Source organism: Acinonyx jubatus, chromosome C2 (genome assembly GCF_027475565.1).
Source record: "Acinonyx jubatus isolate Ajub_Pintada_27869175 chromosome C2, VMU_Ajub_asm_v1.0, whole genome shotgun sequence".
Classification (NCBI taxonomy): domain Eukaryota; kingdom Metazoa; phylum Chordata; class Mammalia; order Carnivora; family Felidae; genus Acinonyx; species Acinonyx jubatus.
Window position 1 is genome coordinate 3,362,877 of NC_069384.1, and position 27,565 is coordinate 3,390,441.

At 52.3% G+C, this 27,565-nt stretch overlaps 1 protein-coding gene across 4 annotated transcripts in view; it reads right to left on the reverse strand.

Annotated features, from left to right (window-relative positions):
• Positions 1-27,565, reverse strand: part of PDE9A (phosphodiesterase 9A) — an 89,555-nt gene that overhangs the window by 35,153 nt on the left and 26,837 nt on the right. For 2 of the 4 annotated variants that reach the window (XM_053220508.1, XM_027041532.2), the window contains exons 2-4: positions 25,869-25,939; positions 24,177-24,254; positions 19,909-19,952 (exon numbers count right to left, since the gene is read on the reverse strand). In XM_053220508.1, the coding sequence (XP_053076483.1) occupies positions 19,909-19,952; positions 24,177-24,254; positions 25,869-25,939 (193 nt within the window). Of the gene's footprint in view, positions 1-1,430; positions 2,663-19,828; positions 19,953-24,176; positions 24,255-25,868; positions 25,940-27,565 lie in introns of those variants that run through there. The other 2 variants (XM_053220510.1, XM_053220509.1) reach the window with 2 other exon arrangements.

Below are 27,565 nucleotides of genomic sequence, written 5' to 3' on the forward strand. Positions count from 1 at the left end.
CAGCCCAACTCAGGCCTCTACGTCCGCTGTTCTCAGAGGGGGCCCGAGAGGAGGCCGAGCTCTGGGTGATTACAGCCACCAGGCACCATCACGCCATGGCACTGTGGCTCCCGCGTGCTTTAGATACTCGCACGGCCTGCATTCTTTGCAAGGGGAAAGAGGCAAAAATGCCTATGTGTGCAAAGGCCAGCCACACCCGCACATCCACAAACAGCCCTGATCAGGAAGTGGATGCCTCCCCTCCCCACCAGGCTCGCTGGGACTCCTACAGAGGGCCAGCGTTTCCTCCCGGTGGATTTCAGAACTGAAAATGAACTGTGATATCGCGTGTGGGAAGTCCTCAGGCCAGCGCCGGGCCCACGGTAAGCGCTGCCCGCGGGAGCCATCGGATGCCATTGTCATTAAATCACTGCGGGTCCTTGACAGCCACGAGCCCTCCTGGACACCCTTCCCTCCTTTCAGTGCCTGTCCTGGTGAGCCCCTGGGGGACAGGCTGAGCTCCGGGTGGGGGGGCACATCCTGCCTGCATTCTGTTGGCAACTCTGGAACCCTCTGATGGCTCTAAACCCCTGGATCAGGGGGAGCAGCAAGCAGTTTTCAATCACAAATGTCAGTTATTCCCAACCTTCCCGGTTGGGACTCAGAAAAATCTGACATTATGTAGGAAACTCACCTCTTTCTCCTAAATGTGGCACGGCACATATTGAATTTTAAAAATTAAAGCGTATTTAGGTCTTTTGCTTTGAAAAATTCTTTTTTTGAAAAAAACTTTTTTTAACGTTTATTTATTATTGAGAGACAGAGAGACACAGAGTGTGAGAAGGGGAGGGGCAGAGAGAGAGGGAGACACAGAATCCGAAGCGGGCTCCAGGCTCCGAGCCGTCAGCACAGAGCCTGACGCGGGGCTTGAACCCACGAACTGTGAGATCATGACTGGAGCCGAAGTCGGACGCTCAACCGACTGAGCCACCAGGCGCTCCGTCGTTTTTTTTTTTTTTAAAGTTTATTTACTTATTTTGAGAGAAAGAGAGCGAGCGAGCGAGCTAGCATATGCGTAGGGGAGGGGCAGAGAGGGAGAGAAAGAAAATTCCAAGCAGGTTCCCCACTGACAGCACAGAGCCTGACACGGGGCGCGATCCCACGAACCATGGGATGATGACCTGAGCCGAAGTCAAGAGCCGGGTGCTCGACCCACGGAGCCACCCAGGGGCCCCAGCTTTGAGAATTTCTGAATCGCTTTGAGAGCAACCAGCAGCGACGCGGACGGCCGGGCACTTCGGGGCGGAAAACCGGGGGTGTGGAAAGGAGGCTCCGAGGGGACGGGAGGCCCGGATGAACCACCGCCGCCCCGCGCGACGGAGGCTGGGGAGAGCCAGCTGAGAGTCGCGGGCAGCCCGCTCGCCGGGCGGAGACCGCTGCTCCCAGCTCACCGTGGCTCCAGCACAGGCAAAGGATCTGGCTGCCCCGACGGCCAGCGCTCAGGACACAGGCGTCGGCAGGCCCCCCGTCGCCTCGCCAGGCCTGGGCTGCCTTCAGGGCGTCGTGGGCGCGTGTCCGGGGGCTTCCCAGGCGGCAGGCGCCGGCGGGGACGCGCGTGGCCGGCAGACTGTCTCCCACGGCCGACTCTGGTTTGGTTCCAGGGCAACCCCGGAGGTTGGCGGAGCCCGGGTCCGGCTGCCAGGACGCTGTCAGATCAGCGCAGCCTCAGGCCCCGGATGTGCGCTCGAGTGGCCCCAGGACCCGGCCCCCGGGACAGAGCCAAGGGGACGCCCGGGGGCAGGCCGGGCACCCTCCCCCACGCCGTTTACCCAGCGGCTCCCGCGAGTGACCAGGGCAGAGTCCGCCGCTGCCCGACGACGCCTCGGCCGCTGCACACGGTTCTCGGAACCCGCCCCCGCCTCTCCCAGTCCTTCCAGGAATTGTTTACTTGTTTCAGATAAATCCCGAGTCTCCCCCCGCCCCCCCACGGAACGACATGGAAATCTGGCTTAACTGATCGACAGCACAGCCCAACCGATAATTCCTCCTCTAAGGGGTGGTTTACACGATGCGCTCACCCGATCGGCAGCGAGCTGGCCGGGGTGCTTCTCCATCTTGTCCTGAACAGAGTAACGGTGACGGCCGGGCTTCCGTCCTCCTTCACGCACCTGAGCTGGTCTCCACCTGTGCCTTTCTCCCCTGGGCAAGTGACCGCAAACCGCGCCCTAGGACGCCGGCCCCCAAACCCGCAATCCGAGGGCAGGCGGCGTGGGGACCTCGGCCCCACCACTGACCCCCGGCACACGTGGGGTGCTTGCGAGTTCGGGCCAGAACCATCTCTCAGATGAGCGGGCCGGTGTCGCATGATGCCACTGCCGTGCTCCAGCGGCTCCTGTGACGCGGGAGCAGTGTTTCCCCTCGTCAGTCTCACCCGGGAGCAGTGGGGTGAGACGCTGAGCATCCTTCCAGAAACACGGACTGGAGACATTCTCCCAGAGCATTTACAAAACAAGACTCTCGTGCTCTCCCTTCAGAAAGGGGTATCTTAGTTCGCACTGGGGAAAACGATGCCCATTAGTGGGCACCAAAGAGATGCCCCCGAGGCCCTGAAGTGAAGGTGCACATTTCTGTCCCTCTTGTCCAGGGCTCTGCCTCGGGGGACAGGGAAGGGGAGTCCCCGCCCGCCCCTGCCCATCCCCTGCCCCATCCCTCCTTCTCGGAGTGTCACCACCCTTCTCCAGGGAAGCAGAGGGGTGAACTCACCCCTGCTCTGGTGTCCCTCCCCCAGCCCTTCTAGCCGGCAGAGGACATTCTGGCCCAGGGCACAGCCGTCGGCAATTCAGTGTTTATGGACATCATAAAACAGACATGCAGAATGAGGATGTTTCCCTAATAACCCAGGAGCACAGTAAAGATATATGATTAACAGTGAACTCACCTTGCTTCTTAAAGGCACAGGTGCCCTTTCCAGGGTCTGTCCGACCGAGAAATCACTCATGTTTATTGGCAGCCAAAGGGACACTTCCCTGTGACTGGTGGTGACCCTGAGTGATTCCTTTGTCTCCTGTTAGCCGTCAGATGTAACAGAAAGCAAGGTGGCCCAAAGGACTCTGATGACCACATCTGAAACTCTGGAGCATATCTTGTTAGCGTCTTGCCCGGGCTACGTGCAGGGTCGTTCGGGACCCATGGCACCTCAGGGGCAGGAATAGGGTGGACCTTTTCCCCTTTCGGTTTTGGAGAGGGGGACTTGGTGTTCTGCATAGTTTAATTTGGTTCCAGATGTCTGGACATGATTTCTCTCTCTGCCCTTCTCTCCTCCTTAGGCTTAGTTTGCAAGACAACTTACCCGTGAGGGAAGTTGCCTCTGGGGCAGCCAGCAGTGAAATTTTCCTTTATTGTTTTATAGATTGCAGCAACCACAACAATCTGTACTGAGCTCTTCCTATGGCCCAGGCACTGTCCTACGTGGTTTGCACAGATCGGTCATTTAATCCTCTGGGTAACCCGATGTGGCTGGGTGATAAAAGCGAGCAGCTTGAGTCATGACGTGGCCAAACTCATCCTGCCCTACCCGGGTCATGTTTCCATTTAGGGCTGCGAAGACGGGGCAGGATGGCGCTCACCCATGCGGGAAATATACTCCGCACACACTTCTCCTCTCTCAGAAACACCCTCCCCCATGGTTGACGAGGTGCGCTGTGCTTCTGAGGTAGAAGGGTGTGGGTATGATATTCTAGTGAGGATGCCCCAGAGGGAATTGAAGTTGGCAACAAGCAGTGGACTGTACATGTTGCTGGGACTCTGTCCACCGTATGATAACCTGCACATATCAAAACAATGTCACAAGATTAATTTCGGGGAGAATTCTGCAGGAGAAACTCTGACCCAATAAACGAATTGGTTATAGTAGAAAAGACAAGGCTTTTGCAAAAATCTATTAAAGATTATAAAGACTGACAGACTAAAGGTTTCGCTCCATCTATGGACTCGAACACATCGCACACGGTTGTAGGGGCTGTAGCAAGAGGAATGGAAAATGGCTAACTTACTGTTTGTAACAGCCCAAGATGGGAAGCGACATAAATATCCATGATGGGGGACTAGCTGGATAAACTATGGTACATCCCCATGGCTGGGCTGCTAGAGAAGGAAGGAAGACGGTTCCTAAGTTCTTTTGTGGAGTGAGCTTGCAGTGTGGGGTGGCTAGAATGTAAGCAGAAAGCTGCAGGTTCACGGGGTTGAGGGTTCAGAGGGCAGAGCCTGGGATTGTCAGAGAGAAAGTGGAAATGAAAGGGATAACTCTCAAAGAAGGAAGTCTGTGGCTGGGAGTGACCAGTTCTGTAAGAACTCCCTTGTTCCTTCCCTAATCCATCTCTGAATTACACATTTATGTGCCTAGTAGGGTGAGAGAGCTTAGCACTGATATGTCTATATCAGTGCTCCCACATGGGAGACAAAGCTCGGAGTCTGAGTCCAGGCTTCTCTCTCTCTCTCTCTCTGTCTCTCAAAATAGATAAACTTAAAAAAACCAAAACAACTCCCCCCAAACCAAAGTGATCACTCAACAATTTAGCTGCCAGCTCGAACAAAAACAAACACTCTTCAGAGGAAGATAACAAAATCCAGAGTCTCTGCAATGTATTATTCGTAGTGTAAGTCTACACTAAAAAAGAGACATGCAAAGAGACAGGAAAATGTGATATGCAGTCAAGAAGAAAAATCACCCCCCAGAAGCCCAAGATGATGCGTATGTTGAAATTAGCAGACCAAACTTTTAATGAAGCAAAATTATAGTCATGTCCAAGGACTGTGAGAAAAGGATGTTAGTGGATAGTACCGGATGGAGACTCTCAAGACAGAAATCTATGACGAGGAATCCTATGAAAATTGTAGAACTTAAAAGTATATCTCCAAACATTCATGGATGGGCTTACAGCAGTTTGAGTGAACAGAAGAGTCAGGAAACTTGAGGACTGATGAACAGAAATTATGCAACCTGAAGAGCAGCAAAGAAAAAACATTAAAAAAAACACCCAGAGCCAACCCCTTGAGGGATAATAGCAAATTTCTAACATACGCGCAATTAGAATCTCCGAAGGAAAGGTGAGATAGAATGCCACGTAGAATGCATTCCAAGAAATAAAACTGAACATTTCACAAATTTGGAGAAAACCCGAGTTTACAGACCATGGATACTCAATAAATACCAGGTAGGACAAACAAACAAACAAAAATACCAGGGCCGGGTGCATCATAATCAAACTGCCGCAATCCAAAGACAAAGGAAAAACACCTTGAAAGTAGCCAAAAAAAAGGACACGTTCTTTGCAGGGGAATAATGATAAAGGAAAAGCTGATTTCTCGTCAGAAACGACGAAGGCAGAAAAAAAGGATCCAACATCTTTAAACTTCCCTCCAAATACAAGACCAAAACCAAACCACGTATGCAGAATTTATACCCTGAGAAACCATCTTTCAACAGGAAGGCAAAACAGAAATATGTTTGGATAAGTAAATCTGACAGAGTCAGTCACTAGGAGTTCTGCACTGCAAGAAATGTTAAAAGAAAAAAGAAATTCTTCAGGCTGAAGGCCTAAAACACCAGTTAGAAGTTGGAATCTACAGGGGTAAATACAAGCACCCGAAATGACATACATGTAGGTAACCATAAAAAATTACTTTTAGGGGCGACTGGCTGGCTCAGTTAGAAGAGCGTGCAATTCTTTACGTTATTTTATTTTTGAAAGAGACAGAGTGTGAGTGGGGGAGGGGCAGAAAGAGAGGGAGACATAGAATCCGAAACAGGCTCCAGGCTCTGAGCTGTCAGCACAGAGCCCGACGCGGGGCTCAAACTCACAAACCACGAGATCATGACCTGAGATGAAGTTGGACGCTTAACTGATTCAGCCACATGGTGCCCCCACCCCAATTTTTTTTAATGTTTACTTATTTTTGAGAGACAGAGAGAAAGAGAAAGACAGAGTGTAAGCGGGGCAGGGGCAGAGAGAGAGGGAGACACAGAATCTGAAGCAGGCTCCAGGCTCTGAGCTGTCAGCACAGAGCCTGACATGGGACTTGAACTCATGAGCTGTGAGATCATGACCTGAGCTCAAGTCAGACGCTTAACTGACTGAGCCACCCAGGTGCCCTTCTCAACATGTTTTATAAGGCCATTATAACCATATATAAACATAAGAAAGCCATTACAAGAAAAAAGTTACAAACCTGTATCCCATTTGAACGTTAACACAAAAATCCTTAACAATTATTAATATTATTAGGAAATCAAATTTAGCAATATGTAAAAGAGAATACATGTTACATCAGGGTAGAGATCCTGTATACCTTTTAAAAAACTCATTCCTAAGTATTTTTCAAGGAATACAAGTGCAGCAATCATGGAAAAACAAAGTTGTTTTAACGTTTAAAAATCAGTCAACGTAATTCGCTATCTGAATGGAATAAAGGAGAAAAATCAAATGATCATCCACTAGATGAAGAAAGAGTATGTGACAAAATCTAATACCTGTTTATGATAAAAAAAAAAAAATCAGAAACCCAGGAATAAAAAGATTGCCGCAACCCATCTCAACAGATGCAAATATAACACCTGATGCAGTTTACCAAGAATTTTGTCAAAGAACATTTGATGGAAAATGTTTATTAGCACCTAGGGGAAGAAGACATGTTCAACCCCATAAGAGGCATTTACAACACACCTGTGGCCCATGTCACACTTGGTGGAGAGAGTGAACGCATTTCTCCTAAGGCTGGGATAAAGGAAGGGTGCCTGCCCTCATTTTTACTTAATTGTATCAGAGTTTCAACCAGGGCCACAAGACAAGTGAAAGAGATAGAAAACAAACAGAGGTCAAAGTGTCTCTATTATCAGAAGATATGATTGTTTTTATGGAAAATCCTAGGAATCTAGAAAATAACTACCCGAGCTAAGAAATGAATTAAGCAACGTCAGAAGATACTAGGTCAATATACGAAAATCTGCTGTATTTTTAGAATAATGAGCAGAAAACAAATGGAAAATTAAATTCAGGTCCCCTTGGCAATTACACTGGAAAACAGAAAATGCCATGGAATAGGTTTAACAAAAGATATGCAGGGCTTTCATCTTGAAAGCTAAAAAACTTTGCTGAGGCAAGTTAAGGAAAACCTGAGTAAGTGGAGGATGTACCATGTTCATGGGTTAGAAGACTCAGTATTGGTAAGATGTTAGCTTTCCCAAACTAACCTCTGTATTGAATGCAATCCCAATCAAAGTCATAGATTGCTTTTTAAAAAAGAAACTGACATGTTGATTCTTAATTCTGAAATTTGTAGGGAAAAGAAAAGGCCCATATAACCAAAATAACTGTAAAAGAAACACAAATGTGGAAGGCTCCCTGGTTTCAAGCCCAGTGTGTTATTGGTGTCTAGATAGACACACATGTGGATGAAACAGAACAGAAAGACTACAAAGAGGCCCATGCATGGAGACAAATAATTTTCTAGAAAAGTGTCTAAGTGACTCAATGGAAAAAAGGAAGTCTTTTTAACAAGTGGTGCTATGATGACTGAATATACATACAGGGAAAAAAAAAAAAAAGGTCGATCCCTACCTCACACCACACACAAAATTAATTTAAATTGGATCATAGATTGGGGCTCCTGAGTGGCTCAGTCGGTTAAGTGTCTGACTTTGGCTCAGGTCATGATCTCACGGTTCGTGGGTTCGAGCCCTGCGTCGGGCTCTGTGCTGACAGCTCAGAGCCTGCAACTGGCTTCAGATTCTGTCTCCAGCTCTCTCTGCCCCTCCCCTGCTTGTGCTCTGTCTCTCTGTCTCTAAAATAAATAAACATTCAAAAAATTTTTAATGGATCATAGACCAAAACATAATAGCTATCACTCTCAAATCTCCTAAAAATTTATCTTATCTCTTCTACCTGGGGGTAGGAGAAAGTTTCGTAGGGAAGACACAGAAAATACAATACATACAAGAAAAACTTGTTAAATTAGACTTTATCAGGTTAAAAATTTCTGCTCATCAAATGCTGTCATTAAGAAAATTAAAAAGGCAAGTCATGAAGGGGGAAAAATATTTGCCATACATATATCTGACAGATGAATTATATCCAGAATATAGAGAGTTTCCTACAAACCAGTGATAAAAACAACAAAAACAAAAAGACACACGCTTGTTTGCAAAATGAGCATAACACATAGAACAGACACTTCACAAAGATGTTCAAACAGCCAATAAGCATGTAAAAACATGCTCAACAGTCATTAAGTCATCTGAGAAATGTGAATTCAGACCATGATGAAAGGTGCCTGGGTGGCTCAGTCAGTTAAGTGTCCGACTTTGGCTCAGATCAAGATCTTGAGGTCCGTGGGTTTGAGCTCTGTGTCGGGCTCTGTGCTGACCGCTCAGAGCCTGGAGCCTGTTTTGGATTCTGTGTCCTCCTCTCTCTCTGCCCCTTCCTGACTCTCTCTCTCAAAAATAAATAAACATTAAAAAAAAAATAAAACCAAAAAGACCATGATGAAATATGATTTTATACCTACTTGATGTCTAAAAAGTTAAAAGCTGAGACGTTGTGTTGGGTTGTATGTGGAGCTCCCAGCTCACCTACACACGGCTGGTAGGATGTAATGCGGCACGACCACTGGGGCAAACAGTTGGCCAGTTTCTTATAAAGCCAAGCATCCATTTACCATATGAACCAGCGACATCGCTCATGGTTACGGCCCAAGATAACGGACAGAGATGCCTACAGTAAGATCTGTACGATTTTTACAGCGGTGCATGCTGAAATCACCCAGCGTCCCTCAACAGGAGAGCCAGCGGCGGGGAACTCACAGTGGAACGCTACTCCGCAACATGGAAGTTAATAAACTACACGCATGCGTCTTAAAAACATGACACCGACAGAGTCCCCCATACGGAACAGCATCTACAGAATGACTGTGCTCCCGCGAAACTCCGGACCAGGACCACGTGGTCTGTGCTGATGGAAGTCGGAACAGCGGTCTCCTAAGTGGGCACTGACTTGAAAGCAGGCACGGGGGACTTTTCAGGGTGACAGAACTGTTCTTCATCTCGGTGGGATGGGGGTTACACGCGTGGGTGCTGTCATCGAGTTCATCAAACTGTGCGCTTCGGGCGTGCGCGTGTCTCAGCCGCACGGGATGCGGGCGTATGTGGCTCTGCCAGGTCCTCACGCGTGCCCAGAGGCAGACAGCGCTCAGAGCGGCAGCCTCCCTGGGGTCCTCAAGGTAATGTTCGGACCCCGCCATTTCTGCGTCACCAAATTCTGGGGGCAGGACACGGGTCCCCAAGGCCCCGAATGACTGTGTGATGCCCGCGCGTCTGGCAGCGACGTGCTAGGTGCCACTGCCTTTGCTGGTGGGACCGGGTCGTGCAATCCCGTGAGGACCCCGCGGGAGTAGGGTAAGCCCCTTGGAGGCGGCAGGGCAGCAGGGCTGGTTATCCTTTGTGTCTCAGGAGTGGCGCACGTCAGGGTGACCGAGGCTGTGATCGGGAGGCTGTTCAGGCGGAAGCGGAGCTAAGGATGGAAAATACTACGAAGAGCATTATTGTCTCATCAGCAACGCTGTGCTTATCTCCAGGCATGCACCAGACTCGCAGGGGACAGCAGCCAGCGGCGCGTGCCGTTTTCGACCCCAGGACCGTTCCTGTCCTAGGAAACGTCAGCAGTGCCAGAGAGGCGTGACTGCAGCCCCTGGGTTGTTACCGACGACAGCTACCGTTAACTGAGCACCTACCACATGCCAGGCGCCGGGCTAAACACTGTGCATGAATTCTGTCATCTGTCCTCCCAAGAACCCACGGGGTGGGTTCCCTGTTCTGCAGGGAAACTGAGGCGCCGTGTGGTAGGAAACCGTCCTGAGGCCATTTCACCCGACTGACAAGGGACTGGGGACAGCTCTCAGGTTGGTGCCTGGAAGCCGACCCACAGACGGGGAGATGGGTGCAGCAGGGACCCCAGCAAGCCCTGGAGGGCATGTGGGACCGAGGCAAGGGACAGAAGAGAGTGCATGGAGGGCAAGTCAGCACAGGCCTGTCACGGGGTCCCCTGGGCAACCGTTGACGGCCACCTCAGAGGGCCTCCCAGCATCGGCAAGGGCGCCGAGGTGCATTTGTCCCTTGGTCCCCTCTCGAGGCGGGGACTGCTCCCGGGGCGGCAAGCCCTCCCCACTTCTGGTGGGCCCTGTGCACGGGAGGTCCACAGGCAGGCTGGGAGCTTGGGTGGGAGGACGCTGTGGGCGCCCGTGGCACCAGCGGCCTCCGCTCTGTGCTGCTGGGCACCGACTGGACTTTGAAAAAATGTCAGTATTTTATTTGACCCAATATATCTCATCTCAACGTGCATCCCATGAAAACGTGCACACCCACGTTCCCTGCAGCATCACTCGCAACAGCCCTAAGTGGAACCCACCCCGATGCCATCAGCTGATGAAAAAACACGGCCCAACGTCTCACGAGAACGTGGCTCCTCCGGGAACTGGAGCGCAGTACGACACCGAGGAGCCCGACGACGCTGCTCAGGGGAAGACGCCAGACGCACAAGGCCGCGCACTCCATCACAGGAGGCATCCCCAACAGGCATCTCCATAGCAACGGTGGTTGCCAGGGACCGGGCGGAGGCGGGGCGGGGGGGGGGGGTGTGGGATGAAGTCAACGGGCGTAACTGCCGATAGGCACGGGAGTTTTTGCGGGGTGACGGAAATGTTCTGGATCTAGACAGTGGTGGTGGTTGCACAAAACAAAATGAATGTACTAGAAACCATGGAATCTGTCACGTGAAAACGGCGCATTCCATGTTGGTGATTTCTATCTCACAAGGAAAACGTGCAATCGGAGAACGAGCAGCGAGGTGTTGCACGCTCTTCGTGAATCCAGTCTTCGGAATCCAGTGTGAGTTCCGCATTTGGACCGCGGTGACCTTGCATACACTTGGTCCCCTCCTGGAAGAACAGCTCCGGGGTCCGTCACCGCAGTGCTCTGCGGTGTTGGGATTTCAGCAAGCCACCACTCAGCCAGGGTGAGTCCCGGGCACTGTGACTCCTGTTTCGTAAGCGGTGGCGAGCAAGTTTGGGGCGCTGGGTGTCTTGGAGAGACCCGAGCAGGCAAGCACACGTGGGGACATCCAGACGGGCCCTTCTGGCAGGGACTCCCTGAATCTCGCACTAAACTGGGGAGAGAAAAGGGCAGGAGAACGCCCCGTGGACAGGGCTGCGTGTGGCCTGCTGGAATTCTGGGCAACGTTCAAGGCGCGGCCAGCACCTGTCACTCCCCCCAGCGACCTGTCACCTGTGACTTGCAAAACCACAGGCAGGCTCCGTGGGGGTGCTTCTGATGTGTCTTCACGGCTCACTTTCTCTGTCTGTCCTTGGGAACAAGGACAAGGAAGCTCTTGGAAGCCAGGCCTGGAGTCACCCCTGATCTCTGCCCAGGGGGACAGAAATGAAAGCCAGCCTCAGGGGCAGCCCCCACGGGGCGCCCCCACCAGCCCGCTGGATGAGAGGCCAGCAGAGGTGCAGCCGGGCAGTGCGATGTGTCCTGGTCCTAGGGATGGGCAGGGAACGGGGGGACCTGCTGTCAGTCCTAAAGTTGAAGACGCTCCCTTGGAGAAGCATGGCTCTCAATACGTAGCTTCCACCGCCCTGAGAGACCAGGGCTCCCCCAGGACCAGGTAGGAGCGTTGACCGAAACGTGGGGCCAGCGGGAAGGACGGCGACCCCCAGGAAAGGCCAGGCCAGGGGCCTCAGCAGCTGCATGGAAGTCTGGACCCCAGGCTCCTACTTCCTTTCCTGACCTTTTTCCTGCCATTGTGACTGTGGCCTGTTGATTCACGGGCAGCTGGGGCTCCTTCCCGCCACACTCAGGGTGGCAAGGCCGGGGCTGACGACTGACCCTGGGAGAGGCTGAGAGGCTCTGGAAGCAAGGCCGGGCTGGGCGCCGGTGCGTGGGCGAAGGAGGGGCATTTCCTGCCGAGAGCCGAGAGTTCCCATTTGCAGAAAAAGCTCCAGGCGGAAAGACACAGCGCCATTCCCTGACCTGTCTCAGGAAGGCTCGGACCACGGGGGTCTACCTGATACCAACTCTTTTCCCGGAGGAAAACCCCGGGATACTGTGCATTTGTAGACAAGGGGTCCTCGTGCACCAGGGTGTGAGCCTGCCCACCAGTGTGCAGACGGCGAGCGCGGACCGTCTTGTGCGGGTGTTCACGGTGCTAGGGGATGCGCACGTTTGGAGGACACCCGCTCGCCGTCACTGCAGAGAACACATGCCTTTGTGCCAGCTCCCGCGGGAGGCTGAGTGAGTCCCCACACGGTCAGGTGCACTCCAGCTTTTGCTAAGTTCTTTCCCTTAAGGAGCACAGACCCACTTCCACGGGTCCAAGTTGGGCCCTGAAACACAAAAATCCCTCCTTATTCTTCCTCCAGAGACAATCTTGTAAACACCTGGGCACGCCTGCCACGCCCCCCAGGCTTCCTTCCCGAAGCTCATTCCTGTCCGGGCGGCCGCGCACTCGGCCTGTTTTTTGCTTCGTTATTCCTCAAAGGCTTCGTTATTCTGGCCCCTCCACTCTGGATGGTGACAAGCGGCCAGCGTCCTTCTTCCGATGGAATCCTGTGCCCGAGTGTGGCGTCCCGGGGCCCCATCCTGGGTCCCTCGTGCTAGCTCCCTGCCTCCCTGGTGAGCTCACAGAGCCCGGGTTGCAAACACTGCCAGCACCATCACTGGCAGGGCCACGGCACATCCCCAGTGAGGGCTGGGGGACGGAGGAGCCGCAGGCTCTAGTCACATCTACTCAACACTGGTGCCCACAGCCACACCATGTGGAGATGTCCCAACGTGAGCTGCCTTCTCCTCCCGTGTGCCAGATGCTCTCAGCCTGTTCCCACATGGGGGGTGCCATTCTATCCCCTCAGCGACTCTGGAGGCTCCTCTGACTCCTCTTTGATGTCCCATGTCCACTCAGTCAGGAAATAAGCAGGGCTCTTCCCTCAACATGCCAGAATCTGGGGGCGCCTGGGGGGCTCAGTCGGTTAAGCGTCTGACGTCGGTTCAGGTCATGGTCTCGCGGTCCGTGACTTCAAGCCCCCCGTCGGGCTCTGTGCTGACGGCTCGCAGCCGGGAGCCTGCTTCGGATTCTGTGTCTCCCTCTCTCTCTGCCCCTCCCTCACTCACAACTCTCTTTCTCTCTCTCAAAAATAAACATTAATAATAAAAAAAGGAGAACATGCCAGAATCTGGCCACTCCTCACCACCCCCGCTGCCTCCATGCTCCTCTCTGCCTACGGGAATTACAGCCTCCTGATGGGCCTTGAAAGTCCCACATGATGAGCCCCTGACACCCCCAACCTTATCTCCAGGAGTTCAAGGGACACCCTGGAGGCATCACGCCTTAGCAGTAGGACTGAACTATCCCTGGATCCTGGTCCACTACAACCATCCTGGCAAAGCCTAAAGGCAGGTCTCAAAGGCATCAAACTGAATTGTTAGTAACTGAACTGCCTGCCAGGACAGAACCCACACTCTTTAATGGGAGAAAACGAAATCCAGATGATCAACAATATAGCAAAAAAAAAATGCAAATGTGGATTTATACAAAGAAATATAATTGACTGTTGAAAGCAAAAAATGAGTAACAGTGGATTATGGGCCTAAAAACATACGTAGCACACAAGTAAAATGTATGACATAGAGCACAGGGTGGGGGCACACACAAGCACACGGCTCTGAGACCCCACTCCTTCAAGAAGTGGCAGGACACAATTTAAAGGAAGACTGCGATACGTCGGTGATACCGATTGTGAAACCAAGGGCAGCCAAGAAGAGACAAAGAAGTACAGTTTAGAGACCAAGAGTGGAGAAAAGATGGTCAGTATCCAGAAGACATAGGAAAAGAGAGAAAAAATTAAAAAAATAATGAATGAGATAAGCCAAAATGAGTGGCAAGGTAGCAGCAAGATAACCCTGCTGTATCTATGATTACTTTCAATGTAAATGGTTTCACGGCTCCAGTTGAAAGGCGGAAATTGCCAAGATTGATAAATGTTGCCAATAAGAAACCTGCTTCAACTACAGAGGCACAGACGCAGTAAAATAAAAAGATGGAAAGGGTATCATATGTGAGCACTAAAGCCTAAGGAAGCTGGGGTGGCTGTATTAATATGAGACAAGGAGGACATTCAAAGAATAGTACCAAGGACAAAGGCCACATTTTTGGGAGGATAAAGGGATCGATCCATCAGGAGTATAGAACAATCCTAAACAAGTACGCACCCAATAACAGGAAGGGAAACGCATGAAGCAAACCTGACAGACTGAGAAAAGCAATGGATACATCTACAAGGCATTTGTATATTTCAACGCCCTGCTTTCAGCAATTGATGGAACAAGTAGACAGAAAATGAAGGCGGAGGAAACTTGAACTACCCTATCAACTCACTCGACCTAACTGATATTGGTGGCATATTCCGCTCAGTAATAGCAGGGTTCACATGCTCCTCAGGTGTATACGGAACAATCCCCAAGCCACACCATGCATTCCAATACATTAGAAAAGACAGAAGCCATCCAGGGTCCACTTAAAAACAATTTTTTTTAATGTTTATTTTTGAGAGACAGAGACAGAGTGTGAGCGGGGCAGGGGCAGAGAGAGAAAGACACAGAATCTGAGCTGTCAGCACAGAGCCCAACGCGGGGCTCGAACTCACAAGCTGTGAGATCATGACCTGAGCCGAGGTCGGACGCTTAACCGACTGAGCCACCCAGGCGCCCCAAGGGTCCACTTTTAACCGCGGTGGAATGAACTGAGACATCAATAACAGAAAGGTAACTGGAAAATACACAACAATCTGCAAATTAAACAACATGCTTCTAAATAACAAATAGATCCAAGCAGGAACCCCAAGGTAAATTAGAAAATATTGTGAGCTGAATAAAAACAAAAACACAACGCATCGACATCTATGAGATACCGCTAACTTATATTTAGAGGGCTATCGTTAGCTTCGAATTATTATAGAAAAAAGAGAAAGATCTAAAATTAATGATCTAAGCTTCCGCCTTCAGAAGCTGGAAAAAGAGGAGCAAACTAGATGTGGAGTGGGTAGGAAGGAAAGGAAGGAAATCAAAAGGATGAGAAGAGAAATCAGTGAAAGAGGAACCAAATAATGGAGAAAACCAATGAAGCTCAAAGCTGGCTCTTAGAAAAAAGAAATCAAGAAAATGTATAAATCAGACTGACTCGAGAACGGAGAAGGTCTACCTTCCGGGTATCTCGGATGGAAAAGCAGAGTTCACGCCAATGCCATGGACATAAAGGGGATGACCAGCACTTCCCAGACTCCATCCTGCCAACAAATTCTTAGATGAAATCTTTGCTCGAATGGGTACCACTTCCTGAAGTTCATTCCAAGTACACAGAAAACCTGGGCATACTTGTCTCTTAAAGGCACCGGATTCATAATTTAAAACCTTCCAACAAAGAAACTCGAAGCACAGAGGATTCCCTGGTGAATTCTAGGACACATTTAAGGCAGAAATAGTGCCATCCCTGTACAAACTTCCAGAAAGCAGGAGGGCGGAGCACCTCCCCACTTCCCACGAGGCCGGCATCACCCTAATGCAAAAACCAGATGAACATACTGTACGAAAGTAAAACTATGGAATCCTTGCTGATACAGATAACAAAAACCTTTCACAAAACGTATTTAAATTGAACCCAAAGCGAAAAGATAGTGGACCGTGGCCAAATGGAGTTTACACTAGGAATTCAAGGTTAAAGTTTTACAATCAATCAGTACGTCCACCAGTAACAGAACAGAGGAGTAAAAAACATGATCATCTCAATAGAGGCAGAAAAAGTATTTGACAGAATCCAACACTAATTTATGATCAAAACTCTCAACCAATTAGGAATTAAGGGGAAAAAAACCCCACAAAACCCTCAACCCGAGAAAGGGCATCTACAGAAAGACCCTACAGCTGACATCATAACCGATGGTGAAAAGCTTCACTTTGTCTCTAAGATGAGAACAGACCAAGAATATGCATTCTCACACCATGTGCTTCTCTCCTATTAGATATCCCAGCAGGAGCAGCAAGGCAAGAAAGAGAAGAGAGACAAAAGACATCCAGTCTGAAAGGAAGAAGCAATTCTCGATCTGCAGATGTCGACAATCATAGGAAATCGGCAAAAAGGTACGAGATGTACTGAATGAGCTTAGCTAAACCAATACACAAAACCAATTATATATGTTTTTAATTGTTTTTTTTAATCTTTATATATTTTTGAGAGGGAGACAGCATGGGAGCAGGGGAGGGGCAGAGAGAGACGGAGACACAGAATCCAAAGCAGGCTCCAGGCTCCGAGCCGTCAGCACGGAGCCCGACGCGGGGCTCGAACTCACGGACCGCGAGATCATGACCTGAGCCGAAGTCGGACGCTCAACCGACTGAGCCACCCAGGCGCTCCCAAGTATATTTTTTATAAACAGAAAACTGCTGGGAATTGAAATAAAAAGCCATTGACAGTACATTAAAATATTAAATACTTAGTGATAAATTTATTAACACAGATTTAAGAACTTTACATTGACAACTATGTTATTGTGAAACATTAAAAGAAACCCAAATAAATCGAGAGATACCACATTCTTGAATCAGAAGACTCAGCAATATAGACAGTAACTCTTTTCAAATTGTTCTGTGTATTTAGTACAATTTCAAAGTCCCACTGAAAGAATTTTTTTTTTCATAGCAACTGACAGACTGATACTAAAATTTATTTGAAAATACAAGGAACCCGGAACAACAAAAGATGTCATGATAGCTCGATGGGGGGAAAGGACTGTCTTTTCCACAAACGTTCTGGAACAAATGGATATCCATGCAGAGAGAATGAATCTCAGTCCTTTCCTGCCCCGCGTGAAGGTGGGCTAGACTGAGCGACATCCTTCCAAAGAGCAGAGTAAGGAAGGGGAAACAGAGCTCGGCAGTGGGGAAGCCAGGGATTCAAAGGGATATTGTGGGCCCCCTTATTCTTTCCCTAGATCCATACCCTTAGGCTGATCTTGAAGAAAACCTCAGACAAACCCAGCCTGGGGGACATTCTATAGACTCTCCAAAGTGTCTGAGTCAGATGGCCCTCTCAGAGGGGGCCAATGGAGAAGACCCAAGGGCCAGTGTGACACAGACGGGACCGTGGCTTGGATGCTGGACAGAAGACGGACATCCAGAGAAAAACTGGTGAAATCCGAATAAAGTGTGGGGTTTAGTTAATAAAAAAAAGTCACATTCATTATCAAGTCAAGGGCTTGATTGCTTTTTGTTTTAAAAAAGGAATTTTCCTTCTAGAAAAAGTTAGAACTCCTATTTTATTCGAACATCTACTATCAAGAGAATTGAATTAAGTGTTTTCAAAGAGCTACTGAAGCATTAAAAACATTTATTTTATTTTAAGTTTATTTATTTATTTTGAGAGAAAGAGTGCAAGTGGGGGAGGGGCAGAGAACGAAGGAGACAGAGAATCCCAAGCAGGCTTGGCATTATCAGCACAGAGCCCAGAGTGGGGCTTGAACTCATGAACTGAGAGATCATGACCTGAGCCGAAACCAAGAGTCAGACGCTTAAGGGACTGAACCACCCAGATGCCCCAAGCATTAAAAAAATGTAAAGCAATCAGTGCCCACATGTAAACGCTGTCACTTAAAAATTTTTTGAACATTTTTTTATTTTTGAGAGACAGAGCATGAGCCCGGGAGGGGCAGAGAGAGAGAGGGAGACACAGAATCCGAAGCAGGCTCCAGGCTCCGAGCTGTCAGCACAGAGCCCGACGCGGGGCTTGAACCCACGAACCGTGAGATCATGACCTCAGCCGAAGTCAGTTGCTTAACCGACTGAGCCAACCAGGCACCTCTATCAATTTTTTCCTTTGATGGATGTGATTTTTGTTGGCAAGTCTGAAAACTCTTCCCCTTAGATCCAGAAGATTTCCTGTTTTTTATTTTTTAAATGCTTATTTATTTTTGAGAGAGAAGGAGAGAGAAAGAGAGAGAACGAGCAAGGGAGGGGCAAAGAGAGAGACACAGAATCCAAAGCAGGCTCCAGGCTCTGAGCCGTCAGCACAGAGCCCGACGCGGGGCTCGAACCCACAAACTGTGAAATCATGACCTGAGCTGAAGCCGGATGCTTTACCAACTGAGCTGCCCAGCACCCAGGTGCCCTGACAACTGTCACCTTAAAGATGAGACAAGGTGCAGACACATAAGTGCCTCATCCCGGCCTGCATGGGATGGGTGGCTTCAAAATTCTATTCTGTGGCCACCAAGCTTATAAAAATCAAAATTAAATTAACTTTACACTTTAAAAAGGAAAATAAACCTCGCCTTCTGTCTCAGGCCATACACAAAAGTCACCTTGCAAGGGATCACAGCCCTAAAGGGACAAACTAAAAATACAAAACCTTCAGAAGAGAGAACGGCAGAAAACCTCACAGGTAGGGGACAAACGAGGATTTCTCGGGTAGGGTACCGAAAAGCACAAACCATAAAAAGATCAAAATTGATAATCCGGGCCGAATCAGAATGGAACAATTCTCCTCATTGAAAGATACGGCTAAGAAAACGAAGGAGCGAGTTCCAGGCTGGGAGAAAATATTTATGATACGGGTCTGACTAAGGGTGTGGGTCTCCAATAAATCAGGGACACTCACTGTTCAATAATAAGGAAAGCAGTCACCTACCACGACAGATCATGAGAGAAGATTTATGACCGGTTAGTAAATACATTCGCCATCATTAGTCACTGGGGAAGCATAAAGTCCAACCACACGCAATATCACACCACACCCATTAGAATGATTAACTGACGACTCCGAGCGCGTCTGGGGACTGCTCACCCCTGGTGGGTGGGAGGGTCAGGCGGTGCCGCCACTTTGGAAAAACCGATGGGCAGGCTCTTCCGCGAATTAACGCTACGACCTAGCGGTCCCGTTCGATCCGAGAGAAATGAAAACGTCCGTCCCCACGAAGGCATCCACCTGAATGCTCATGGCGGCCTTACCCTAAAAGCCCCCAGACTGGGAATAACCCGCTGTCCTTCAACAGATGGGTGGGGAACCACCCTGGGGTCCAGCCACACCAGGGAACACTACCCAGCGATACAAAGGAATGAACCACTGGGGCAGCTGACACACACACAAGTCTCAAAGCCGTTAGGCCGAGTCAAAAAGCAGGAGGCATCCTATGTAATCTCTTTTACACAAAGCTCTCGAAAAGCTAAATCTATGGGGTCAGAAAGCAGGTGGGTTGCTGACAGAGGCCAGGGGTCATGGGCGGGGGTGGGGGGGCGGTTAACTGGGAAGGGACACAAGAGAACCTTTTCGGGTGACGTAAATGTTCCGCGTCTTAGTTTTGGGAACGGTTACAAGGGGGTATGCATTTTTCAAAGCTCATCAAAATATACACTTAAATGGGAACATTGTATTCTGCATGAATCATACGTAAATACGAGAGAGAAAAGATCCAGAAGGAAATGGGATTTTACCACCGTAACACCACTGACCGCACCCGGCGTCCCGGGGGCTGGGGGCCGCGGACGGCCCACGGCCTGACGTGCGGACTTGGCGGCTCATGGGTCTGAGCATACAGGCCAGACTCCGCGCCCAGGAAGACAAGGGCGGACTGTCACCCAGGGTCTGCTAAGTCCGTGGGGACGGCCTAGGAGGGAGGCCCCCGAGGGGTCGTCAAGGGTGGAGCGTAAGACAGGGCTTCAGATTCTGTAACAGCACAGGGTTTACGTTCAAATGCTTACCTAATATATATTCAATCACAGGGGCAGCCTGGAGCCTTCTTTTTTTTCTCTTAATTTTAAAAATGATAGCAGGGCCTTACCAGACAGCTGCTTGATGGCCACCGGTCTCACTTTGTACGGGGTGCTGCAAGACAGAAGACAATTCTCTGTGAGATGCCGTCCGAGGTGCTCCCAGCACGCCTGGTACGGGAGATAAGCACTCGGGAGAAATTGGAATCCAGCGGATTAGGGTTTTTTTCTGAAATTAGTTTCTCTGGCTGTTCTGAGCTTCCTCGTTCGGAAGAATTCCGAATACTTTAAACATATCATTTAAATGATGAACTTCCTCTCTGATGTTCACATGTGGTGAATTCAACAAATTTGGTGATCGGGACCACTGACGCTCGGGTGCGGGATCCCGCCGGGAAGGGCTCCTGTGCCCACGTCCGTGCCAGCACCTGACACGCACAGGGAAGGCGCTCTGCCCCTGGCCCGGTCCGAGCTCCCGACGGCCACATCTCCCAAGTGCACGAGAGCGGGTGGTGTCAGCCGCCCGGGTGAACACGCACGGGCATCTTGTTGACGCCATCCCCAGTCATCACGAGGCCCCGAGGGGATGGACACAGAAGGTTTGCGCCTGACACACCAGGACTTAACAGCAAGGGACGGGGGGAGGGAAAGACGACTGAGCCAACAGAAAATAGTTCAAAAGCATAGGCAATAGCTCATAATAGTTTTTTAAAGAGGAACCTCAAGAGAGAGGCTGTTTGGGTTTTTGGTTTTGTGTTTTGTTTTTTGTTTTTTTAGCAAAATTGCAAAACCTTGTGACAGACAGGCTGCAAGGACACAGGGAAGCAGGTGAAAAAGCATCACTGGGGGAGTATGGACGGTCACAGCCTTGGAAGGAGTCCTGGCAAGACCGGTTAACAGGCCCACGCATGATCCTTGATCTTGACAGGCCATCACATGACCTTGACTCAGCGCAAGAATTTAGGAACAAATGTACCAGATGAAACCTTACTAGCCCGTGGGGATATCGTCCCGTGTCCTGTGTTCAGGTCGTTATTCAATAAATTGTTCCCGGAGGGCTCACAGGTCAGGTACAGGTGACAAAGACAAAAATGCTCCTGTCCTCACGGAGGTAATGTTCCGCGTTCAAATACGCATTAGAGGGCCAGGTGTTCCTGCACTGCTTGAATGGCTAAGCTCTAGAAATTCTCTGGCCCCAGTCAACAGGGGGCTGAGGATGCACTGGAGGCGTCTGGACAATGTCCTGTGGCCAACAGGCCCCAAAGCAGGCCGTGCCAGGAGCACTGCGATGAAGCTGTGTTTGGGGCCAAGTCTCCCGGAAGGTGCACGGGGCTCGGCTGAGGGGCACCTGGAGGCAGAGACCAGGCGTCTGTGCATCGCAAAGCCCGGAGGAAGGGTAGGACAGTCCAAAGCAAAGGCTGGCTGGGAGCATCTAAAGAAGGCATTAAGGGGAAACGTATTTTGAAGGAAGACTCAGACGATTATGATATTTGCTTTGAAATGAGCCCAAAAGTATCGGCCTGAGGGCCACCGGGACCCCGCTTCTCATCAGTAGCCAGGTCACGAGCCCTCGGAATCTGGAGAAGAGACCTTGGAAAGCTGACAATTACAGGAGCACCAGCACCAGCCCTGTCCCGTGAGATGGCTCCTGAGTCTGAGGCTGGGGAAGCAAGCAGGCGACGAGCGGCTGCGAATGTCTTCAGAAGTGGAAGACGCTGGAGAGACAGCCTGACCACATGCACGGCCTACTTGGCCACTGTTTGCTGGGAAGAAACAAGATTCCAGCACTTTCCCAGAGAGGAAACCCTGTGTCTGGTGGACACGACTTTCTGGTGAGCACCGACCTGGGGTCAAGGGCAGTTTCGTACGTTTTCCACACTCTATACCAGTGGCTCTCCCCCAGGGCTGTATACTGGAATCACCTGGTAAGACTGAAAAAATCCCTCAAAAATTCACATTTAATGGGCGGGTCCTAGCGGGGTCTGGGCCTCAGGGCCTTTGCGATGCTCTCTGGTGGTTTTGATCGGCGGCAGGGCTGCAAGTCACTGGGTTAGTGGCACCGGACCCCCAGGCAACTAGACAAGTGGCCTGGAGAGACCTGGGGCAGGCGGGGTCTGGGGGCCCCTGGGATGGGACCTGGGAAGTGGCATCCACCCAGCATCGCCACCTCCACCTGGGAGCCGAGAGAACAGCAAATTCTGGGGCCCCAGCCCAGATCCAGAGCGTGAGGACCTGAGGGGTGGGCAGGGAAGGGAGGGAGGACGGGAAGTCTCCTGTGCAGCTGGGTGGGGGGCTGGTGACCTGTGAGCAGAATGGGTAGCTCTGGAAAGAAAATGCCAGAGAGCACAGAAACCCGGGCTTCTTAAGTTCGGCTCCCCTGGTGTTTCAGGCAGTGGGTCTCTGCATGGAAGCCACCCTGCGCATAGTAGGGCCATCCTGCGCACAGTAGGTCTGTCCTGTGCCTACTAGGACCATCCTGTGCACAGTGGGACCATCCTGCGTGCAGTGGGACCATCCACATAGTGGGACTGTCCCGTGCACAGTGGGACCATCCTGCACACAGTGGGACCATCCTGAGCATGGTAGGGCCATCCTGCACACAGTGGGATGGGTAGCAGCAGCCCTACTCTCCGCCCACCGCCCCAGCTGTGACAGCCACAGTGTCTCCAGACACTGCCCAGTGTCCCCAGGGGAACAACACCTCCCCTGCCGAGAGCCACTGGCGCAGAATAAAGTACAAAGCAGACATTCGGAAGCCACAAAGTACAGACAGACAAGCTACGGACAAACCGCTGTTGAGGAGAAATGCCGTTTCGCTCAGAGACCAGCTTGTGCTGGTTTGAGTGGAACGTCTCCCCCCCACCCCAAGGTCAGTTTAGTCTGTGCACGTCGGGGGTGACAGGTCGCTCAAGACTCAGCTCTTAAAGCGCGATCTGGCTGAGCGTGTGCCGTGATTTACGGGACTCACGCTGGAGTCTTTGGGGAGCAGGTTCGCGCCGCTCTTTCTGGGGAGCCCGCGGCTGGCAATCGGAGCCCGAGGGTGTGGGGCAGAAGCTCCCGACGGACGGAATTTGGGAAGACCGATGGGCACGGTGGAGGGGAGGCCTGGCGGAGGCAACTGGGTGCGTGGAGAAGGACAGCGCTCACCACGGCTCACCGAGCCTGAGAGACGGTGTGGCTACGAGGATGGTCGAGGACTTTGTGCCTCCCAGCGGCTTCGTGCGACTCCTTGCACTGAAGCCTTAAGCTGTGCGGGGGAGGGTCTGCGCCCTGGGCAGGGCCTGGGGGACCTGGCACCCAGCCCGGGGCACCTCTGGGTGCTCAGGTGTGCACACACCTTGGGTGGGGGGATCCTTCTGGGGGCCTCCAGTGAGGGTCTTAGACCACCCCATCACATGGAGCCCAAATGTATCCAACTTTCACTAAGCACCGTGGGCCCTCCAGCTGCTGGGGCACGAGTGGGGCCCGCCTGGGGCATGCTTTCTCCTTCAGGTTGGGAATGGCCGGCAGGGCTCAGTCATCAGGTGGGACAGCCCAATGGCCAGAGTGACAAATGTCCCTCGGAGCAGATGTTCAGTGGGAAGCAGGAGTGGGAGAGGGGCGGCGGTGGGGGGGGTCTTGAGGGGCGTCCCCTGTGGACCCTGCTCGCCCGCCTTGCCCAGCCGCAGACACAGAGCAGAGGCCCCGGGGACTCGGTAGGTGGCTGGGCCAGGGGGCTGCTCAGGGAGGGGAGGGGCCCCTGCCCAGAGGCCTTGTCCTTCTTCCCGCCATACTGCAGGCTTGGCTGATTTTATGAATGTTCATGTTTGCAAATGTCCCTTTCACTTTCCAGGTCTCCCGCAACCACTCCTCAGGCCCCCAGGTCCCCCCCCCCCCCCCCCCCCCGCCTCCTGTGCACACTGGTCTGGGCAGGCAGCACTGGGCCACCACCAGATCTTGCTCCAGTGTGAATGCAACACCCCTGGGGCTGTGGTCAGGGAACCTTCTGGAGGCAGACAGTGGGGCCGTCAGTGCAGGGCCCCAGGACCTGGCTTCACTGCTCCTCACCTGCCTTCTGTGCCTCAGTTTCCCCATCCGTGGCTCCTCAGAGGACTCTTGTTGAGAGCGAGCCCTCCTGAGCACTGTTGCAAATGTGACTGTCTTGGGGAGGGACTGGTCTGCAAAGGAACAAGCCTCTCTCGCCCCCCCCCCCCACCCCTACCCCATCTTTGGCTTAAATTCGGATTTTCCTACAGCAGCAAATTGCAAGGACAACCTAGAGCCCCTCCCGCGCGTGTAGAGAAGCGTCAGAGACACCCCAAGAACCCCGAGCTGCTGAGGCCGGCCAGCTGCCACTTACCGTTCTGAATTGGCAGGCATGGTGGGGTCGATGGACACCATGGCGTCATCCGCGGTCAGCAGAGAGATGGTTGTGTTCCTGGAAGATACACCGCGTCAGCGTCCCCACGCGCAAAAGGGCAACAGGGGTCCCGGGGCCAGCCCGGCTCCCAGACACGACACTTGCGTTTGTAACACACAAGCGGCCATGTGTAATTCCAAGTGGGGTTTACCTTGTCCTTTTTTAAGTAACTTAAAATAATTTTTGTTAAAGTTTATTTTATTTTGAGAGAGAGAGAGAGAGTGAGCACAAGGTGGGGAGGAACAGAGAGAATCCCAAGCAGGCTCCGCACTGTCTGCGCAGAGCCCAACATGGGGCTCCGTCGCACAAACCGTGAGATCGTGACCTGAGCCAAAATCAAGAGTCAGCTGCTTAACCGACTGAGCCACCCAGGTGCCCCCATTTTTAAGTAATTTAAAATGGGAATCGGAGGAAGTCTAAGTTACGGAGTCGGGAGATCAAGGAGACGGCAGCCAGACAGCAAGGAGCGTTTATGTTGGCCAACGACGAGTTCGGTTTGCTCCCCGACCACCCTGTGGGGGCCCGTGTAAGCGGGGCATGCTCTCCTACGAAGCAGTTTCGAGTGGGTGAGCTGAATCTTCCCCCGACCTCTTGCCCTTGGGGTCTCACCTAAGCCGTGTGGCCTTGACCATGTTATTTAAGCTTCTCTGCCCTTCTGTGGCGTGCACGGGGTTGTGGGGGGTGATACCCAGATCCCGGGTTGTTCTCAAGAATTATACACGTGTATTGTTCAGCACAATGGTCAGGGAAAGATGCCCGGGACTGTGGGCCAGTTTTGCTTCTAAAAACTGCCATTCGTTGTCATTCCAGGCACACAATTTCCTCCCGTCTGTGAGACGCTCCTGGTGTTCCGTCCCAGCCCTTGACCGGGGCCACAGCTCTGGAGTGAGATGCCACGCCACGGCCACTCCTGACCACTCTTTACAATCGAAAAGTTAGGAGAGAGGGGCGCCTGGGTGGCTCAGCCGGATGAGCGTCCAACTTCGGCTCAGGTCACGATCTCACCGTTCATGAGCCCGAGCCCCACGTTGGGCTCGTTGCTGTCAGACTGTCAGAGCAAAGCCCGCCTCGGATCCTGTGTCCCCCTCTCTCTGCCCTTCTCCCGCTTGCGCTCTCCCCAAAAATAAATAAATATTAAAAAAAAAAGTCAGGAGAAAGACTGCACTCAGACTGATTGGGGGAAATAGCTCTTCTGGAATTGTGATGATTCTGGGAGGGGGTCCCTGGCCTTTTCAACTACTCTCAACCCGTCTTCCCAAACGTTGCCCCGTGGCCACCAGACCCTGTCCCGAGATGGAAAAATCTCACCTGTGTTAAAGCCAAAACACAACCACCCTCCCTTGGCCTTTCTTCGAAAGCAAATAAATAAAAGGAAAAAAACCCCTTGGAAGACGGTGGTTTCTGCCTAATTCTGCCCAGCGGTTTCCTCCATGAACACAGGCCGTGGCCCAGGCCCGCGGGGTCTCATTCACGGATCCGAAAGGGCTCCCACGTGTGAACCGAGCCCACCGGGCCCTGGTGCACCTGTGGTCCTCAGCCTTGGCGGCTCGCCCTTCCTTCCCAGGCGCCTTCCCCTCAAGGTGCACTGGCCTGGCGAGGCCTGGCCGGCAGTGGGGCGTCCGGATCACTCACCGAGGCAGGCCGGTGGCAATGCAGAACAGATCCATGATGTCACTGGAGTTGCAGTATTTGCTGAAAACCACCTGTAAGACACAAGCAACAGGGAGGTGACGGGCGGGCGGGGCGGCGTGCCAGTTTCCATGGCGACGTCAGGTGCCTCCAGCCCTGCCTCCCGCCCAGCCTGCAGGTTCACCGTAAAAAGAGACAATAGAACTGTGGGCACGGGAATGCTGTAAGAATGTGTTTTCATTCAGCCCATCCACGCGGACTGTGAAAACTTCAGTTTTTCTTTTGTGTCTTGGAAAATGTCGCGAGAGGTAAAGCTCTCACCCGTGGTGCACATCGGCGGGTGACGGTCACCATCGGTGACGTCTGACGCACAGGCTGACCCCCTCGGTTTCGTGACACGGCATTGCGGGGAGTCTCCAATGACTCCTGGAGACCGTTATGGAAAAAAGTTTGTTAAAGGTGATTAACTTAAATTAAAAAAAAGGTTGCCCTTGTGGACTTCGGGGGGCTGAGGCTGTAGGACTAAATCCAAGGGGGCATCACCATGGGAAAAGCCAAAGCGAACCGGCCAACCAGCGGTCTCCACAGCAAAACACGTAGCACGCAGGCAGGTGCACAGCGCCCGGGGGGTCCCGCCCCGGGAACGGGGGGGGGGAAACACGTTTGCATCAGCGTCTTCTGTCCAAGGGGTCCCGACTGTGAGTCTCTGCTCTGAATCCCTCCCCGGGAGCGGCCGATCTCTGTGGCTGACGGGGTGTGGACAGTCCACGGCAGAGCCCCCGTCTCCACCCACGGGACATTTTCCTTCCACATTGTCCCTGGCTGACCGCCCCTCCCTTCGTCCCTGCGTGGCGAGAAGCAGCCCTGGGATGGGTGGGCATCTTCCGGTGCCCAGAGCACCACTGTCTCTTCTAAGACGCTCTGGGTCTCTCTTTACAGGACGCAGTGAATACTCACCCCCGTGCACCTCGCCTTTCTGTGACCAATGCCACTCACCGTGCGCTGCTGGCCTGGCCACGCTGAGGCTCAGCCAGCGCACCCGCTCCCCGCCGGCCTATCTGCACCTGCAGTCACGGCGCTGGTGGCCCGCCCCGCGCTGGTGGCCGCCGCCCTGGCTCAGCCTGGCGACCTGCAGTGGCCCCTGCACTGTCCCCGCTCCTGGTCCTGCCCCAGCTCCCAGCCTTGGGACTCGGACACGGCCGTGCCACTCTCCTGTGCAGCAGGGACTCTGGCTGCCCGTGTGGCCGCGTCCTAGCTGGCTGCGGGGGCGTTCCGGCCTGGGGCCTCGCCGGGGGCCGCCCCCGCTTCGCTCCAGGCCGTGGCGCCCCTCCCCGGGCCCTCCGATCGGTGCCACCCCTGCTTTCTGGATGCCCCTCCCCCCACTGCTGGCTGCATTACGAAGCCTCCCCGCCCCCCGGAGAGGAGCCTCGCCTTTATCTGACGTGTGCCAGGCCCTCATTTTCACGACGGCGCATCCCCAGTGACCCCAGCGCAGGCCCGAGCGCCACAGTCTATGCCTCGGCTTTTCTGGCCGTGCCGTGAGCGGGCAGGGGCGGCAGGGCTGGGTCTGGGGTCCTGGCGATTCGCCCACCGGCACAGCACCACTTCTGACGTTCTCGTTCTGAACCTCTGTGAGGTTGACTGGAGGCTTTCTTCCAGGCCCCGGTGAAGGGCAGGGGTGCACAAGGAGGCAGGCGAGG